Here is a 17,105-nt window from a genome sequence, read left to right as displayed (position 1 = left end):
TGGTTACTAAGATGTTCTAGGTGGTTGTTATAGTGTTCTCCATTGTTTCTAGGGTGTTTTGATGGTTGTTATGGTATTCTGGGTGGTTAATTGGGTGTTATGGGTGGTTACTTAGGTGCTTTTGTGGTTGTTATGGTGTTCTGGGTGGTTGCTGGGGTGTTCTAGGTGGGTTCTAGTGTGTTTTGTGGTTTCTGTGGTGTTATAGGTGGTCACTGTGGGGTTCTGCATGGTTGGTTGCTATTGCTAAGATGTTCAGCGTGGGTGCTATGGTGTCCTGGATGGTAGATAGGGTGCTCTGGGTATCTGTTATGGTTTTCTGAATAGTTGCTTTTGTTGTTGTAGGTGGTTTCTACGGTGTTCTGGGTGATTGATAGGGTGTTTTGGTGGTTGTTATGGCTTTCTGGGTTGTTGCTGGGGTGTTCTGGGTGGTTGCTATGGTGTTCTGGGTGGTTGCTAGGGTGTTCTAGGTGGTTTCTAGGATGTTCTAGGGGGTTGCTAGGCTGTTCTGGGTGGTTGCTAGGGTGTTCTGTATGGTTGCTAGGGTGTTTTGGGTGGTTGCTATGGGGCTCTGGATGGTTGACAGTGCTCTGATGTTTAGAGTGTTGCTATGGGGCTCTGGATGGTAGATAGTTCTAGGCAGCTGTTATAGTGTTCTGGGTGATTGGTTCGGTGTTTTGGGTTGTTGCTTTGGTGTTCTGGATGGTTGCTAAGGTGTTCTGAGTGGGTGCTATGGTGTTCTAGGTGGGTGCTATGGTGTTCTGGGTGATGCTAAACTTTTCTGAGTCTTCTATAGCTTTCCAGGTGGTTAGTTATTGGCTGAAGTAAAAAGAGTCTTTCACCCTCAGGTCTCTCTGATATTCTGGTCTCTAAATATGACTTGAGTCCCTTTGTCAATGTAAGTCTATGGGCTTTTTCATCATTTCTATTGTCCATCAGGGGAAATCATCAATATAATCACTTAGTAAAATCACAGCACACCTTATTTAAACATATTATTTGAGCTATCATTCATGTCTGTAGCAAAAACAGTGTAGGACGAATTACACACTGAAGTATAACATTTAGTGTTAGAAGTTTGATAAAATCATTATGAGCAATTGTAATTGTGATGCTTGACTTAATAAACACCAACTATTAGAAAATGTTGTTCAACACTGTCATTACACGTACTATTTTATACATAAACACATATTGCTAATATTGCTAGTTTGTGTTGGCTTGCTGTAGATTAATCATCTTATTATCTAGTCTAGATAGGATTACAGAAACAGCCATCTGTGAAGCGTCCACATGTACCTGCATTTTGGTTTGGTGCGAGTCTTTTCAACATACACCCCAAGCTCCATGTTCAGGGGCCTCAGCGTCGCCTGCGGTCGGGGGCCCTGATGAACCAGACGACACACGGCTATCTGGGCTCCACTCAGAGGAAACGCTTCAGTTGACATGATTCACAACACAATTTTACAAAACCTGATGGAGATGGTTTTTTAGATGTCACTTCAAACAGGACTGATCTTCAAAATCATATTCCATCAGTTTCAGCAGCTTGCTGTAAAGAGAATATTGTCTTTCAAATGAAAGTCCAATTTAACAACCAAACTGAAGATTTAGAGCATTCAGGAACATTGGTACTTCCCAACATCAGTTTAAAAATCCTCAAGGGCAAAAACGAGACTTCAGATTAAAGTTAGATCCATAAAGCAACATGAGCGCTGGACTCACCAATACAAGAAACTTCCCTCTAAGTTCCAATATCAAGCACAGGAAAACTGCTTGTATAATGCAGTTTGAATGAAAGAGACAAGTCCTCGATGATGACAGTGAGACGGCAGCACAAATGCCCCAACGAGAGGAGGAATCTGTCCTAATTCTCCTGAAGGACACGGATAATCCTGTTCCTGCTGACCCGAAGAGCTCAAACACAGGTCACGGACATGACAATAACATCCCATTGAAATGCACCAAGCTTCAGACTTTGAGGACAAGTTTGGACAACATTATTGTGATTTTGACATGCAAAATTGCATGCATAAGATGAGTGCATTGGTCTCAAATGGAAGTTTTTTTGTCCTCATTCAAACAGAGATTTGGCCAAGATTGAGACTACTACAAACCAAACCAGGGTGTTCCAGTTCAGCTTTCCACTACATTTTGAACATGGCTTTAGTGATTTGCTCTCATTCAGACACAAGAGCATCAGTGAGGTAAGACACTGATGTTGAGTGATGATGGGCTCAAATGTGTTCAATGAGTTTCAGGTCTGGACAGTGCAGGACAGTCGAGTTCTTCCACACCTGACACACTAAATAATTTCTTTGTCTCGCTGTGTGCACAGAGACATTGTTCTGCTGGAACAGAATAATTTAAAATGTTTGTCTAAAGAGATTGCATGTCTGATTGCTTGATTGTATGCACCTGTTGGTGTGAGGGGTGTCCACATACTACAATTGCACAAGTGACTCTTTATTCGAGTAGTTTCTGTAAGTCTTCACAGTAAATTGGATGTCTGGCACACTAAGAGAGGCTTTGCAGGTAGCAGGAAGAGCGTGTCACCGAATGCGCTGGCCGTGTTGACATGCGCTCACAGAAAGGCCATCATTTCACTGACATGCACACGTTTGATCTCAGCAGCAGAAGTGTGTGCATGTCACCCGTCTAATGTCGCTTCACAGCACATCACAACCTCAGGCCCTCAATTAAGTTAAAGGCCGAGATCCCGCATAAATATTTAAAACCTGTGGCAGTATCACACACGAACAACATCAAACCAGCACCATAACTAGGACACTTCATCACACTTATGAAGTCAAGTGTGTAGGTCATCAGAGATGATGGAGTGTTGAAGAATTTAGGGGCAATTAGATTTTTTTTTTTTTTTAAATGATTTTATATCATTTTCAAAATTGTACATTTGTCAAATAAAATGTGTGTTGGCTGCATTTCATTGGTTAATAAGACAGACTTAGCTGCTCTTTCTAATGGGGTTGTAGATTATTATCTGGTAATCTGGAATTACAGCAAATGAGATTTGGAGCAACTGGGATTAAAGATGAGTTTAAGTTTATACACAATACAGTATATAACTCAATCTGAGATCATGTGTTGTTTACTACCAAATAACCTACTTACTATAATAGAAGGTAGTGTGCACTATGTAGTGTGCACAGTATGCAAATTCCATGGATGACCTACTACAGGGTTCCTCAATAGGCCGCCCACAAGAGACAAATGTTTGCCCCGAGCTGAAGTCTTGGGCTATATCCAAAAACGTAGGCAGCTGACTTACTGCCTTCCCTTACTGCTTAATCAGTTGTTGGCTTAACTGACAGCTCTTTTTTTTTTTTTTTTTTTTGGGTTGTTTTTGCCAATTTAAGCAGATTACTAGATCTGTGTTAAATATGCAAAGCTATTTTTAATATCAGCTCCTGTTTTTTTACATCTATGCTGGTGTGCAGTCGACAAACTGCAGGAAAAAAGATAGATCTGCTTCTTAGAACACATGTATTTTACTGACGTTAATAGTACGTAGACACACATTTTTATACATGAAAATGTATGAACGTTATTGAAACTCATTATAATTATTATAAGACTGTTATTATTGTCTTTTGATAAAAGTCATGCTTAACAGCTCACTGCAGGGAAATGATAGATCTGCTTTGTTATTATAATGCTTAAATTCTCTACTAAAGTCTCTTTGTAGGTCTGTAGACATACAAATTTTAAAAGATTACAATTTTCTTTTTATCATTGATTCAGTGACTAACTAATTTCACACAAGTCACTCATTTGTCACCTTCTGGCATTACCAGAAATGGTCACTGAATCATTAAATGGATCTGAACGAATTTTGGTGAACTTAGTCAAAACACTCGAGCCACTTGGATACATTTAAATCCCACAATGCACCAGCACAGAGTAAAAAATAAAATTGTGCACATGCACAGTTGTCATTATTGTAATTGATTAAATATTTTATTCAGGACCAGCTTGTGCTCAGTCTTTTATTGTCATGTGTGAACCAGAAGCAAGTGCTCCACAAGATGCCCTTTATTTTTGCAGCTAATTTTGCAAAACCTTGCAATTATTTTGCATTACTTGAATCTTTAAAATACTACAAATATAAAAAGTAAATAATATGTATATATTAATATAATACTTAGATCATATGTATATATTAATATATACTGTAATATATTAATACTGCACTGTAAGTGTTGGGTCTGTGGGAGCCAGCTACTGACAGCTCTGTGCCCCTGACATTAAAATGACTGCTATGCCCCTGGCCACGAGTATATTCCAAACGGACTCCTGAAGCCAACTACTCTTTTTATAATGTCTGGATTAATGCCTGGATAATATAACATAAGGTTCGGTGATACAAATACACATGGAATAGTGCACATTAAGAATAACATGTATAGTACAGTATACATTTTTTTTTCATAATTGTTTGAATAAATATAACAGGCTACTAATATGAGAAAAAGAACTAATAAAACTAATAAAAAAATCAGAATATTTATGTTGTGACTCTTTTAACAACAAAAGCTATAAAAACAATAATCATAATAATAATAAAAGAATCAGAACAAATATTTTGTCATAACATCGAGGGCGGTGGCCTTTAGATTTGTATTGCTGACAGAATTTGGCCCTTGTTGAAAACTAATTGGGGAACCCTGATCTACTACATTTGAGACAATGACATGGCATTGTTTCTTCTTTTCTTTTTTTCTACTTGTAATGTACCTGTCCTATGATGAACATGTTTTCAATTTCTGAATCCAAAGTCCAATATTGTTTCTGGGACTTGAAGTAAAAAATGTCTAAGTGGTGCAAGTGTCCAGAGACAGGAAGAATAATGTTTTTTTTTTTGTTTTTTTTTTAATAAAAGTCTCATTAAAAGCTAAACATTCTTGAAAAAAAAAAAGAAAGAAAAAAAAGTAGTGCTGGCAAAAGTAATTTGGAGTAATCTTTATTATTTCTTTACTGTATCTTAATAAGCAGTGAGACAATTTGATTTTCAAAATTATTCAGATTTGAAAAAGGTTTGTGGGAGGTCACGTGACACCATGCGAGGATCGGACGTGTGAACGGTGAGCTCTGCGCACTTTGCTAGTTTTAATACCTTTTATGATATAAACCGGTGAGATAAACTACACTCTGTTCCATAACTGTTCTAGGAGGACAATATGTTAAAGAATTCAAAATACTCGGGCTCTGGAGACATTAAAAGACACTTACGTGCTCAAGCTGACGCTCCTGAGCAGGCCCCGAGCCAGGGAGTCGATTTGGTTCAGGAAGTGCGGGAAATGCGGTGAAAGATGTTGAACATGTCGGCAATGCTGACGAAGGTCGTTGCTGACTTGGAGGATCTTACTGTGATACGTCGATCGATCACTGCCATGGAGGCTAAATTTACTGATGTGGTCACAAGAGTGGGGGTTGTTGAGAAACGGATCGATTATCTGGAGTCATCGGAGATGGAATTATCTGCTAATCCGCTAGCGACCAAGGTGGATTTGGAGCATGTCTGGGAGAAGTTGGAGGACATGGAATCCCGTAGCCAGTGGAATAACATCCGTATCGTGGGGGTCCCTGAGGGAGTGGAGGGACAGGATATGGTGGAATTCCTGGATAGGCTCTTTCCGAGTCTGCTCAACATAGCAGGCCATAAGCTGGAAATTGAGCGAGCTCACATGGTTCCGGCTTGGCGATCCGTGGAGGGAGACCGGCCCCGATCAATTCTGGCCAAATTTCTGAGATCATCTGATAAAGATCTTGTGTTACTTGAGGCGAGGTGTAAAGAAAGGCTTTATTGGAAGAACCACAGCACTTTCTTGTTCCCAGACTTTGCGAACACCACGAGAGAAACGTGATTGGTTCAAGAAATGCAAGAAACTTTTACATCAACGGAAGATCACTTTTGCACTGATATTCCCGGCCAAATTGAGAATAGATGCTAATGATGGCCGTAAAACATTCACATGCCCACAGCAAGCGATGTCCTTCATAAAGTCAATGGAGTGAGTAACTCGCGTTGTGGTACTCACATTGCAGGCGAATGGACCGGCTCACTGAACATTTGCTTGACTGTTTGAAGATTCTGCGCACTCTTTTTGTGCTGGTTCTGCCTAGCAGCTGGAGTTTATTTTGTAGAGCAACACACCTTCGGGACAGTTTTGTGGATGAATCTACACGCTCTTTGTGCTTAGTCCGCATATTGGCTGGAATTTATTTTGTGGAGTATTTCTGGCTAAGTCATTGGAGTAAGTCATTTGCTTGCACTCATGTTGCAGCCGAATGGACCGGCTCACTGAAAATTCGTTTGACTGTCTGAAGAATCTGCTCTTTTAGTGCTGGTTCTGCCTAGTGGCTGGAGTTTGTTTTGTAGAATAATTCACCTTTAGGACAGTTTTAAGGATGAAGCTACACACTCTTTGTGTTTATTCTGCCTATTGGCTGGAGTTTGTTTTATTGATTGTCTTTTGCTGTGTAATTCTGTCTCACAAAATTTGTGTATAGAAACACCAGACTTGAGCAATCCGACGGCAAAGTTGTCACTGGGCTCCCGTAGGCGTACATGGACGGTTTGAGTTTGGAGGGATGGACATCAGTTGGCGCTGTCATGCAATATGTAAATTTGTACTGTAATTTGTTTTCTGCTTGTATGGTTCTGGGGAATGTTCGGGGTTTGTCTGTTGCACTAATGTTGGAATGTGGTCTTTATAATTCTGTTTTTGACACACAATCTATTTTTATGTGAAAATGTCAAATGTTAATATGAGTGGATTGTCTCTCTCCACATGGAATGGCTATTTCTCTTCTTAAGTGTAAGAAATATGATATAGTGTTTCTTCAAGAAACACACTTTTCCCCACAGGAAGCTGAAAAATTTGGAAAGATATGGGGTGGGCATTTTTTTTATAGTGCTGGCTCAAGTAAGAGCAGGGGAGTCATTACACTGATAAGTAAACATCTACAAGTCAAATGTCTCAAACAGAGTAAAGATAAATTAGGAAGAGTCATTATTGTTTTAGCTGAAATTCAGAGACAAAGTCTTATTTTGGTGAATATTTATGCAGTATTTAGGCTTTTTTATAGATCTTGAAGGGATGTTGCAAGTCGCTGGTACCCCTCATGATATAATGTTGGGAGGAGACTTTAATCTTTTGATGGACTCAGTCCTTGATCATAGTGAAGCAAAAGTGTGCAAGCCCCCTAGAGCAACAGTGATGCTTCACAGGATGTGTAAAAATCTTGGTCTTACAGATATTTGGAATCTTTTGACATTTTTTTCCAGCCCCGTCTGCCAGGAGGTCATCCCCCTCTTCCTGGATATGGGAGGGGACAAGGGGAGGGAAACAACAATAATAACAAAACAAAAAAAAAAACACGGTACTTACACACTGTAACAGTGATAATACCAACTGAAAACTAAATCATATTTAAAAAGACAGGGAAAGGCCAACGCGGAGTGGCAGCGGGAGAGATAGAGAAGAAAAAAATATTTACTCGCCGGTTCTCTGATATGCCGTAGCCTGGTCCTCAGCCACTCCACCACCCTCTAGTAACCCTCCCCGCTCGTGGTCGGTTGTTCTCTGACCCCGCCACGTTTTAGCAGCTGGTAGGGGTCTCCTCCGCCTCTGGAAGCGGCCCTGACCACCCCCGGCGGTCGGCTATGAGCCCCTCCTCCCCTCGCGGTCGGCGGCCGTTCTGTCCCCCGGCGGATGGAGGAGGAGGCTGCTCCATTGGGGTGGATGGTAGTGGCGAGGACTCTACTATGGTACATCTCTTCTCCTTCCCAGGTTGCGGCACCAGTGTAACACAGTTCAATGGAAAGGAGGTGAGAACCGGCTTAAAAATATAAATAATATTTTAATAATAAACTTAAGCAAAAAGACAAACACACACAGGTGTCAGGCAGCTGCCCGTAACTCTCTCTCTGTCACACTGCTGTCTCCGGTCGCCTTTATCCCTCTCAGGCTTAATCAGCCTAATTAGGGGCCGGGTGTGCGGAATCATGGCCCAGCCCCGCCCTCCACCCTGCCACAGCATAATAATAAAACAAAATCTTGGGTAGACCTAGCCCACCTTTATCAATCAGCCTATGCAGCTTACTGAAATGTAATTTGGATGTTTCCCATTCCAAATGAAGGACTTTGCTATGCTATCAAATTGCTTGAAATAAGAGAGGGGAACATCTATAGGGAGAGACTGTAGCAGGTAGTTGAATTTTGGAATACAATTCATTTTAATAACATTAACCTTCCTAATCATCGATAAATGTAATGAAGCCCACCTGCCCACATCGCTCGAAAACCTTTTTTATTAAAGGGTCAAAATTAACTCTAAATCACACAGATTTGCTGGGAATTATATACCCAAATACTTAATACCCTGTTTGGGCCACAGGAAGGTGCCTGGCTGAAAAGCCATTATTGGGCAGTATGCTGTCAGAGCCAAAGCTTCAGATTTAGACCAATTAACTCTGTATCCCGAGAACTTAGAAAAGGAATTAATAATTCTGTGGAGGCAAGGTATAGATCTAGAAGGGTCAGAGACGAATAATAAAATATAATTTGCGTATAGCAGAAGCTTATGCGCCACACCTCTCGCCATCACCCCTGGAAAATGATCCTCCTTTCTTATCGCGGCTGCTAATGGTTCCAGGGCAAGACAGAACAATAATGAGGAAAGAGGGCAACCTTGCTGGGTGCCTCTATCCAGAGTAAAATAATCTTAAATTAGTCCATTTGTTTGTACTGCCGCTACCGGGTGTCTATAAAGGAACTTAATCCATCCAATAAAAGTATTCCCGAATGCATATATTTCCAAAATCTTAAAAAGATAATCCCATTCTACCATATCAAACGCCTTTTCGGCGTCAAGTGAGATGGCCGCGACCGGAGTCTGATCATTTGCCACTGCCTACATGATTTTGATGAAATGCCTAATTTTATCAGATAATAATAAAGCCCACCTGATCTGTAAGTATAAAGAGATGTCATAACTTTACTTAATCGGATAGCCAGAATTTTTGACAATATTTTTACATCTAGCTTGATCAGGGAAATTGGAAGGTAACTCTTACATTCATCTTTGTCCTTTTTAAGAATCAGACTGATCCGGGCTTGTGTCATGGTTGGTGGAAGCTTTCCATTCTTTAATGGTTCCGTATAAACTTCTAACAAATGTGGAGCCAGTTCTGTAGCATAAGACCTAAAAAATTCAGCGGCAAAACCATCTGGCCCCAGAGCCTTGCCTGTAGGCAAGGCCTTAATTACCTAGCCAAGCTTCTCCAAGGTTATCTCAGAATCAAGAGAATTTTTTTGCCCAGTTATCAGTTTAGGGAGTTCTAATGGTTCCACAAAGTTTCTAATATCTTCATCGGTAGACGAAGATGTGGAACTATAAAGATCATGATAGAATTCTTTAAAAGCATTATTAATATCAATGGGCGAGGTAAATATTTACCTCCAGCAGATTTCACTGAGGGAATGGTAGAAAAAGACTTGCCCTGAATATTCAAAACTCAACCTTCCACGACAAAAAAGTATTATATCTGTATTTCAATTGGGTCAATTCTCTGAGGCCATCAGACGACATTTGGCACTTCAGCTCTGCCTCAGCACTTTTAATATTCCCTTCCAACTCCACAAGATCTCGTGCATTGGATTATTTGATGAATGAGGCATACTGTATGATCCGACCCCAAAGAACTGCCTTAAGTGCCTCCCAAGCCATGCCCACAGAGGATACTGAGGACCAGTTGGTCTCCATATAAACATTGATTTCAGCCTTTAACATTTGTTGGAAATCAGGATTTTGCTAAAGGAATACATTAAAGCACCAACTATATGATTTATTTTTCTCCATATGAGGCAACACCTCTAAACTCACCAGGGCGTGATCTGAGACTAAGATGTTTCCAATTGAGCAATCAACAACAGAAGAAATGAGGGACTTAGATAGATATAGAAAAAATGATGAAATAAATGTATAGTCCCTACCAGATAGGTTTAAAAATCTCCAAACATCTGTAAGACCAAGAATTTTACAAATCCTGTGAAGCATCAATGTTACTCTAGGGGGCTTACACACTTTTGCTTCACTATTATCAAGGACTGAGTCCATCAAAAGATTATAGTCTCCTCCCAATATTATATAATGAGGGGTGCCAGCGGCTTGCAACATCCCTTCAAGATTTGTTTACTTATCAATGTAATGACTCCCCTGCTCTTACTTGAGCCAGCACTAAAGAAAATATGTCTACCCCATATCTTCCCAAATTGTTCAGCTTCCTGCAGGGAAAGATGCGTTTCTTGAAGAAACACTATCTCATATTTCCTTCGTTTAAGAAAAGAAATTACCTTCCTTCTTTTTATGGGGTGCCCCAACCCATTCACATTCCATGTGGAGAGAGACAATTCAATCATATTAACAACTGACATTTTGACATATAAGAAAATATAGATTGTGTCAAAAATAAAATTATAAAGACCACATTCCAACATAAGTGCAAGAGTCAAACCCCGAACTTCCCCCCGAAACAAACAAACAGAAAAAAGAAAAATGTGCGCATTAACCCCGTGTATGTCAGCGCCAACCGGCGTCCATCCCTCTACACTCAAACAGTCCCCTCAGTATGAGAGTCCCCATGACAACTTTGCCGTCGGAGTGCTCAAGTCCGGTGCTTCTGTACAAATTTTGTGAGACAGAATTACATAACAGAAGAAAATCTATAACACAAACTCCAGCCAACAGGCAGAACAGACACAACGAACATGTAGATTCCTTCACATAACTCCCCCGAAGGTGCGATCCTTCACAAAACAAACTCCAGCCTGTAGCGGAACCAGCACAAAAAAAAAAAAAAAAGTTTCCTCGGACAGTCAAACGAATGTTCAGTGAGCCGGCTGTTCAGAAGTGTGACCTAATCCTTCCAATGTCCTGCAAAGAATACTCCACAAAATAAACTCCAGCCAATAGGAGGCATAAACACAAAGAACGTGCAGATTCACCCACACACTGTCCCGAAGGACGGTCACTGGCATATTTTTATCTATAAAGCCATTCTGAGGTTTCTCCCGTCTTATTTGTGCATTTTTATTATTTTTAAAAGTAGCTGTTAATCACTTTGGTCACAGGACCTTATTTTACTAACTGTCCCTAATGCTAGAACTAATCTTGGCAAAAGGGATTTTATGTACTCTGCTCCATCGGCTTGGAATGCCTTACAAGGTAGCCTAAAAATGGAAAAACTTGTCCCACTAAGTGTTTTTAAGTCATTGATGAAAGCTTTTGGGACTGATTCTTTGTCCTGTCAGTGTTTTTAATTAGTGTTGTTAGGTTTTTGATTGTATTTTCTGACTTTTTATTTGTTTTATGTTGTCTGTTTGTAACTGTGAAATGACTTGCTGTTGCCTATCTTGGCCAGGATGCTCTTGAAAAGTTGATTTGTAATCTCAAGAGACTTTCCTGGTTAAATAAAGGTTAATAATAATAATAATAAAAAGGAGTGTTATTCCACAAAACAAACTCCAGCCGCTAGGCGGAACCAGCACAAAAAGAAACAAAAAGAAGCAAAAAGGTTTCCTCAGACAATCAAGTGTATGTTCAGTGAGTCGGTCCACTCGGCAGCAACATGAAAATCACCAAATGGCTTGCTTACTCCAATGTTTTTGTGAAGGACAATGCTTGCTGTGGGCATGTAAATATTTTGCAGCCATCCTTAGTATCTATTCTCAATTTGGCCGGGAACATCAGTGCAAAAGCGACCTTCCATTGATGTAAGAGTTTCTTGCATTCCTTGAATCGATCACGTTTCTCTCTTGTCGAATTCACAAAGTCTGGAAAAAAGAAAATGCTGTTCTTCCAAGAAAGCCTTCCTTTACTCCTTGCCTCGCGTAACATGAGATCTTTATCGGATGATCTCAGAAATTTGGCCAGAATTGATCGGGCCTGTCTCCCTCCACGGATCTCCAAACCGGGACCCTGTGAGCTCACTCGATTTCCAGCTTATGGCCTGTTATGTTGAGAAAACTCGGAAAGAGCTTGTCTAGGATTTTACCATATCTCTGCCTTGTTCATGCTCAGGAATTCCAACAATACGGACATTGTTTCACCGATTAAGATTCCCAAGGTCTTCCAACTTTTCCCAAATGCTTTCCAAATCTACTTTGGTCGCTAGCGGATTAGCAGCTAATTCCCTCTCCGTTGACTCGAGATAATCGATCCATTTCTTAATGTCCCCGATTCTTGTAACCAGCTCAGAGAATTTCAGCTCCATCGCAGTAATCGATCGACGTATTACAGCAAGATCCTCCAAGTCTGCCACGACCTTCGTCAGCATCACCGACATGCTGGACAGTTGACATTGAATTTCTCCTGCCACACTGTCCAAACCGAGTCCCTGGTCTGCGGCCCTGTCTGGGGTATCAGCTTGAGCACGTAAGTGTCTTTTAATGTCTCCAGAGGCTGAGGATTATGTAGATTATGCAGTTATGTAGCAGGGTGTATCGAATCTCACCAGTTTAAGACACAAAAAGAATTACAAACTAGCAAAGTGCGCAGAGCTCGCCATCGATCGTGTGGGCTAGGATTCTAAAAAATGTCAAGTAATAGTGTGGGTTAAATGTTGATTCTGTGAATATATGTTTTGCTTTTCTTTGTCAATTGTATGAATCAATAAAAACTATTAATCAGAAAAACGTTTGTCCACCAACTCAAATTCAGGTGATGTAAAAACCCATTTGCCAAAATGTTCAATATACTACAGAGCACATTGCTTGACACTGTATCCTACAGTATATCAATACACAGTATGTGAAATCTAATGAAAGTAATATCAACTTTAATTCTTTAACATCATCTTCTTGAATCATTATTTGATTGGACCACCAAAAAATTATACAATATTTAAAAAAAAAAATGGCAAAATAACCATATTTATTTCCAAGCTTGTGAATGCCACTCGCTGAAGTAAACATGCAATGTAATGAGGTCATGTGACTAGAAGTAGTATCTACCATACTACTACATGAAATGTTTTTCATACTCCATGCTGTTTCACATACAAATGTAAAAAAATAGTAGGCAATATGGAGTAAGGAATACCCAAGAATTCTATACGGTACACAGCCTGTGTCTAAACTGACATTCAGCAAACAACAAAATAAAGTGAAGTGATCCAAGTGCAAGATAAATGAGCTCAGAGGAAGATAATGACAGTAGTATTCAACTGTGTGAAACCTTTTACTGTAAGTCGGCTGTAAAAGAGTTAAATATGTGTAAGGTCAAAGCCAAGAATATGAACACTAGTGTACTGGCCAAATTAAACACCTCCCTAAAGCCACAGTCAAGCAGCTCTCAGAAAAACAACACAGACTGAAGGAAACAAAAATGCCTCACTCAGTCAGACTTACACATCTAGTCTCCAAAAAGAATCTGCAAGTCAACGTGTCAGCAGTTTAATTGGGAAAAGAAAGTGTAGAAGTTTTGTTGCCTCTGATTTAGTGCTGGACACTTTTCATGAACAGGGTACAAAACAAGGCCTGAAAAAGGTGCTCAAGCTTCAGAAAATGTTGTTTGTCCATATCATGTTGTTATCAACATTTGAGACACATTTAAATACACTTTAAAACACAGATTTGTTTCATTTTGGTGTTTTCTGGCACTAAACAATTACATTTCAAAATGTATAAAATTACTTTAAAAAAATTACTAACACGGTTCCAAATGTATCCAAAATTAAGCCATCACTCAGCATATGCTAGTTTGGGAGTTATATGTATAGTATGTATGAACTCCATATGTACTGTATGTGTCCTCATTATTCAGCCTATTACAAGACTATTTGCAAAATAAACAAATAAATGAAAATAAAAATGTATTTGCATTGAAATTATGTAATTATCTGAGAATAAATAAATCACTGAACAACTGAATTCCACCTCCGGTTTGCGTCTGAGTTCTGTTGGTGTTTATTTTATTTTTTTTGTAATTAATGAACGTCTGACTGCTCTTTATCCATCTTAGTACAAGACTACTTGCCAAATAAATAAATGCACAAGAAACATTCATTTGTGTTTAAATCTTTATATTAGCTTACTTGTAGAGATCGCACAGTGATCCAAGAAGCAGGAAAGATGACTTGCAAGACCCGGTTGAGCGGTCTGATACGTGGATGTGCGGTTGTTACACAGAAATATCAGACCACTAGATGGCGCTATTGACCAGTCATAATCGAGTATTTCTAAGAGCCGTGTAATAAACAGAAATAATTCTTTGATCAATTTTTCTTACAATAACTTATGTAACAGGGTTGAATGAATGCAGTCAAAACTGTAATTTGTGTAAAAAAAATAAATAAATGCAAGTCGAGTCGATTGACTTGTCTTCCCACTACACTGTAGAAAAGTTCCAAATTATGTCACTTCCTGGGTGTCATAATCCTGACGAATGTTCCAGTTTGTGGGGAAAAATGACACTGTAATGCAGCAACAGGGTTAAGGCCTTTGCACACCAAACAAGAATTTTTGCCACAATTTCAGTCAAAACAATTAATTTCAGACGACACTTTCCGAGACTATAAATGTGGTTTATGAGGACATTTCTAGTGTCCACATAATTCAAATCACTTAAAAAACATACTAAACAATGTTTTTATTTTCTTTCTTTTTTTTTTTTTAAATGTAAAAATGTTTTTTGTAAGGGTTAGGTTTAAGGGTAGGGAGGGTATAGAATCTATTGTTCGTACAGTATAAAAATAATTATGTATATGGAGAGTCCTCATAAGGATAGCTGCACCAACATATGTGTGTGTGTGTGTGTGTGTGTGTGTGTGTGTGTGTGTGTGTGTGTGTGTGTGTGTGTGTATATATATATATATATATATATAGTTACACACTTCGTTTAATTCATGAAGATGAGTCTTTCTTACTGTTACTGTGAAATGCTGATTTCATCCTCTTAAGTACTGGCACACAGTTAAGAAAATAGTTAAAGATACAGAAACATCTATCATGCCTTTGGGTTATTCTGAGGTGCCATTTGTTCCCCATGACTTAATACTGATAAAATTAAAAGCATACTGAGTCACGTTATTTCATTTATTTAAAATAAAACATTAATAGTAAATGTTTGTTTTTCATTGGAATATCAGCCAATTTGCATATCCCCATTCAAAATCATTGCATTTTAATGAGTCACATAGAATTAAAAAAATTAGCTTTTATTAAAATTGAAAATATCATGCTTTTATTGTCTATGTAATTTTTCCAAAATGCTTTATGGTTTACTTTCTGTGGAAATGCAGACTTTGTCTTTGTCCTTGCACTTTCTGTTCAGCCCTGTTATGCTGGGCCAATTTAAAAATAATAGTTTGATCTATCTGACATTATAGGTAGTGACATCTTGAAAGTCTTTTCTACCACATAGTTGAAGCAGAGGAAAGTTTCTCTCACAGTCAGTATTTCATTATATTGATTTCAAGGTCAATGGTTCAACTCTATTATGGGGAAAACAATCATTGCAATCAGAGTTGCAATCGCAATGATTACTTGACACAAAGCACACAAATATTAACATAGAACAAGCCATTTTTGCACTGTTTCTTCAACCCCCAAATGTTCAACCCCAAAACAACTGGAGTGTAACAGAGTTGAATGTTTGAAAAGAAATTATTTCTAAGAGCGTATCTGGTACTCAAAAAATGCCACAGGTAATTAAAATGCAAAATGTAAAAAAACATAAAAAATAAAATTAGTAGTGCATGTTTCCCTATATGATGAAAGCATGAATCAAGAATTAAAATCCTTTATTAAAGGAGCTTTTTAAAGATGTAAGCCTTTCTAGTAAAGGCTTTTAATACTGAAATTCCAGGGGAGTGTCTGGATATGGATTCATTTCTTCTTCTTTTTTTTTTTTTCATATAAGGAAACATCCACTAATATTTGCTGGATGTTTGAGATTTATACTTATATTCAGATTTATATTCAAATTATTCAGAACGTTTGTCATTTTATATACTTAATTCCAAACGTACTGTGACAGTGATGAAATAATGTGCATTAGGGTTAGGCTTAGTGTTATAAAAACAAATAACTATGGGTACTTTGCAAGGCTATGAGCACATTTAGGATCTGAAGTAATAGCTAAAAATTGGCCATCTTTGTTGAGCACCAATCTGAATATTGTAGGGCTTGCATCCATCTATGGTTCAATAGTAACCTTTTCAAATGAAATAATCAAACAAAGACAAAGAACAAAATAATGAAAGTTTCCAGGCACAACTGGCATTGTTTCCTGAGAATAACCCATATAGAAAGAAAATTTGTGTGTAAATCTGATGTGAAATGCTTGATAGTGAGGCCATTCTCTCTGTATACTGAGTATTAGTAGACACACATGATGATAATATTGATCTTGATCTGAGGTGACAGGAACTGTAAGGTATGGATATGACTTGGGTTTTAGTCTCAGTTTGTTTCTGAAGCAGTGTGATTACTTCTTTACGATACGATACGATACAGCCAAACGATTGTGAATGTGTGATTACAGCAGTGCAAAGTACCAGTTATTGTTTATCATTACTTATCCTAAGTTGAATCATTTTTATTTCAACCCTGTTACATTCAAAATGTTTCAGGGGATGTATGTTTATGGGGTTGAATGTCAGTGCAAAAATGGCTGATAAAGTGGTGAATGGCTAGACTCTCTCATGATTAATTCTAGATCATCTGAATGTGGATGGCACTCTTTCCTGTGTTTCTGTCACACTGATAGACATCAAGAATGAATGAAGCTGAAGAATGATGATTTGAGTGAACAGACTCCATTCAGGCCAATGACTCACTGCTGTGACATCACACTCGCTGCACTGGAGACAGCTCTCTATAAACACATGTCCAATCACGATGAGCTGTGACGTTCTGACTCACAATCAAACATTTGATCTTCAGAATAGAAGACCATATAGTATATGACCCCCAAAACCCTCTGTGTGATTCTGTGACTGTTTGTTGTGACAATGTGAACGGACGGTAACACTTTACATTAATCTTTCCTTTGTTCAGGGTTTATAAAGGGGCTCAATAATG

The 17,105-nt window shown here is 38.7% G+C and overlaps 2 protein-coding genes across 3 annotated transcripts in view; both read right to left on the bottom strand.

Annotated features, from left to right (window-relative positions):
• The window catches only part of fam78ab (family with sequence similarity 78 member Ab), a 432,829-nt gene that overhangs the window by 244 nt on the left and 415,480 nt on the right, over positions 1-17,105 (bottom strand). The gene's annotated exons all lie outside the window — the stretch shown is intronic.
• Positions 1-17,105, bottom strand: part of LOC127435688 (G-protein-signaling modulator 1-like) — a 43,716-nt gene that overhangs the window by 24,773 nt on the left and 1,838 nt on the right. The window contains exon 1 of one of the 2 annotated variants that reach the window (XM_051689322.1): positions 1,297-1,445. The exons of the other annotated variant lie outside the window; for it this stretch is intronic. Coding sequence (XP_051545282.1) covers positions 1,297-1,445 — 149 coding nt within the window. Of the gene's footprint in view, positions 1-1,296; positions 1,446-17,105 lie in introns of those variants that run through there. 2 annotated transcript variants of the gene reach the window in all.

The sequence above is a fragment of the Myxocyprinus asiaticus genome, chromosome 4 (assembly GCF_019703515.2).
Source record: "Myxocyprinus asiaticus isolate MX2 ecotype Aquarium Trade chromosome 4, UBuf_Myxa_2, whole genome shotgun sequence".
NCBI classification, from domain to species: domain Eukaryota; kingdom Metazoa; phylum Chordata; class Actinopteri; order Cypriniformes; family Catostomidae; genus Myxocyprinus; species Myxocyprinus asiaticus.
This window is presented reverse-complemented; position numbering and strand designations above follow the sequence as displayed.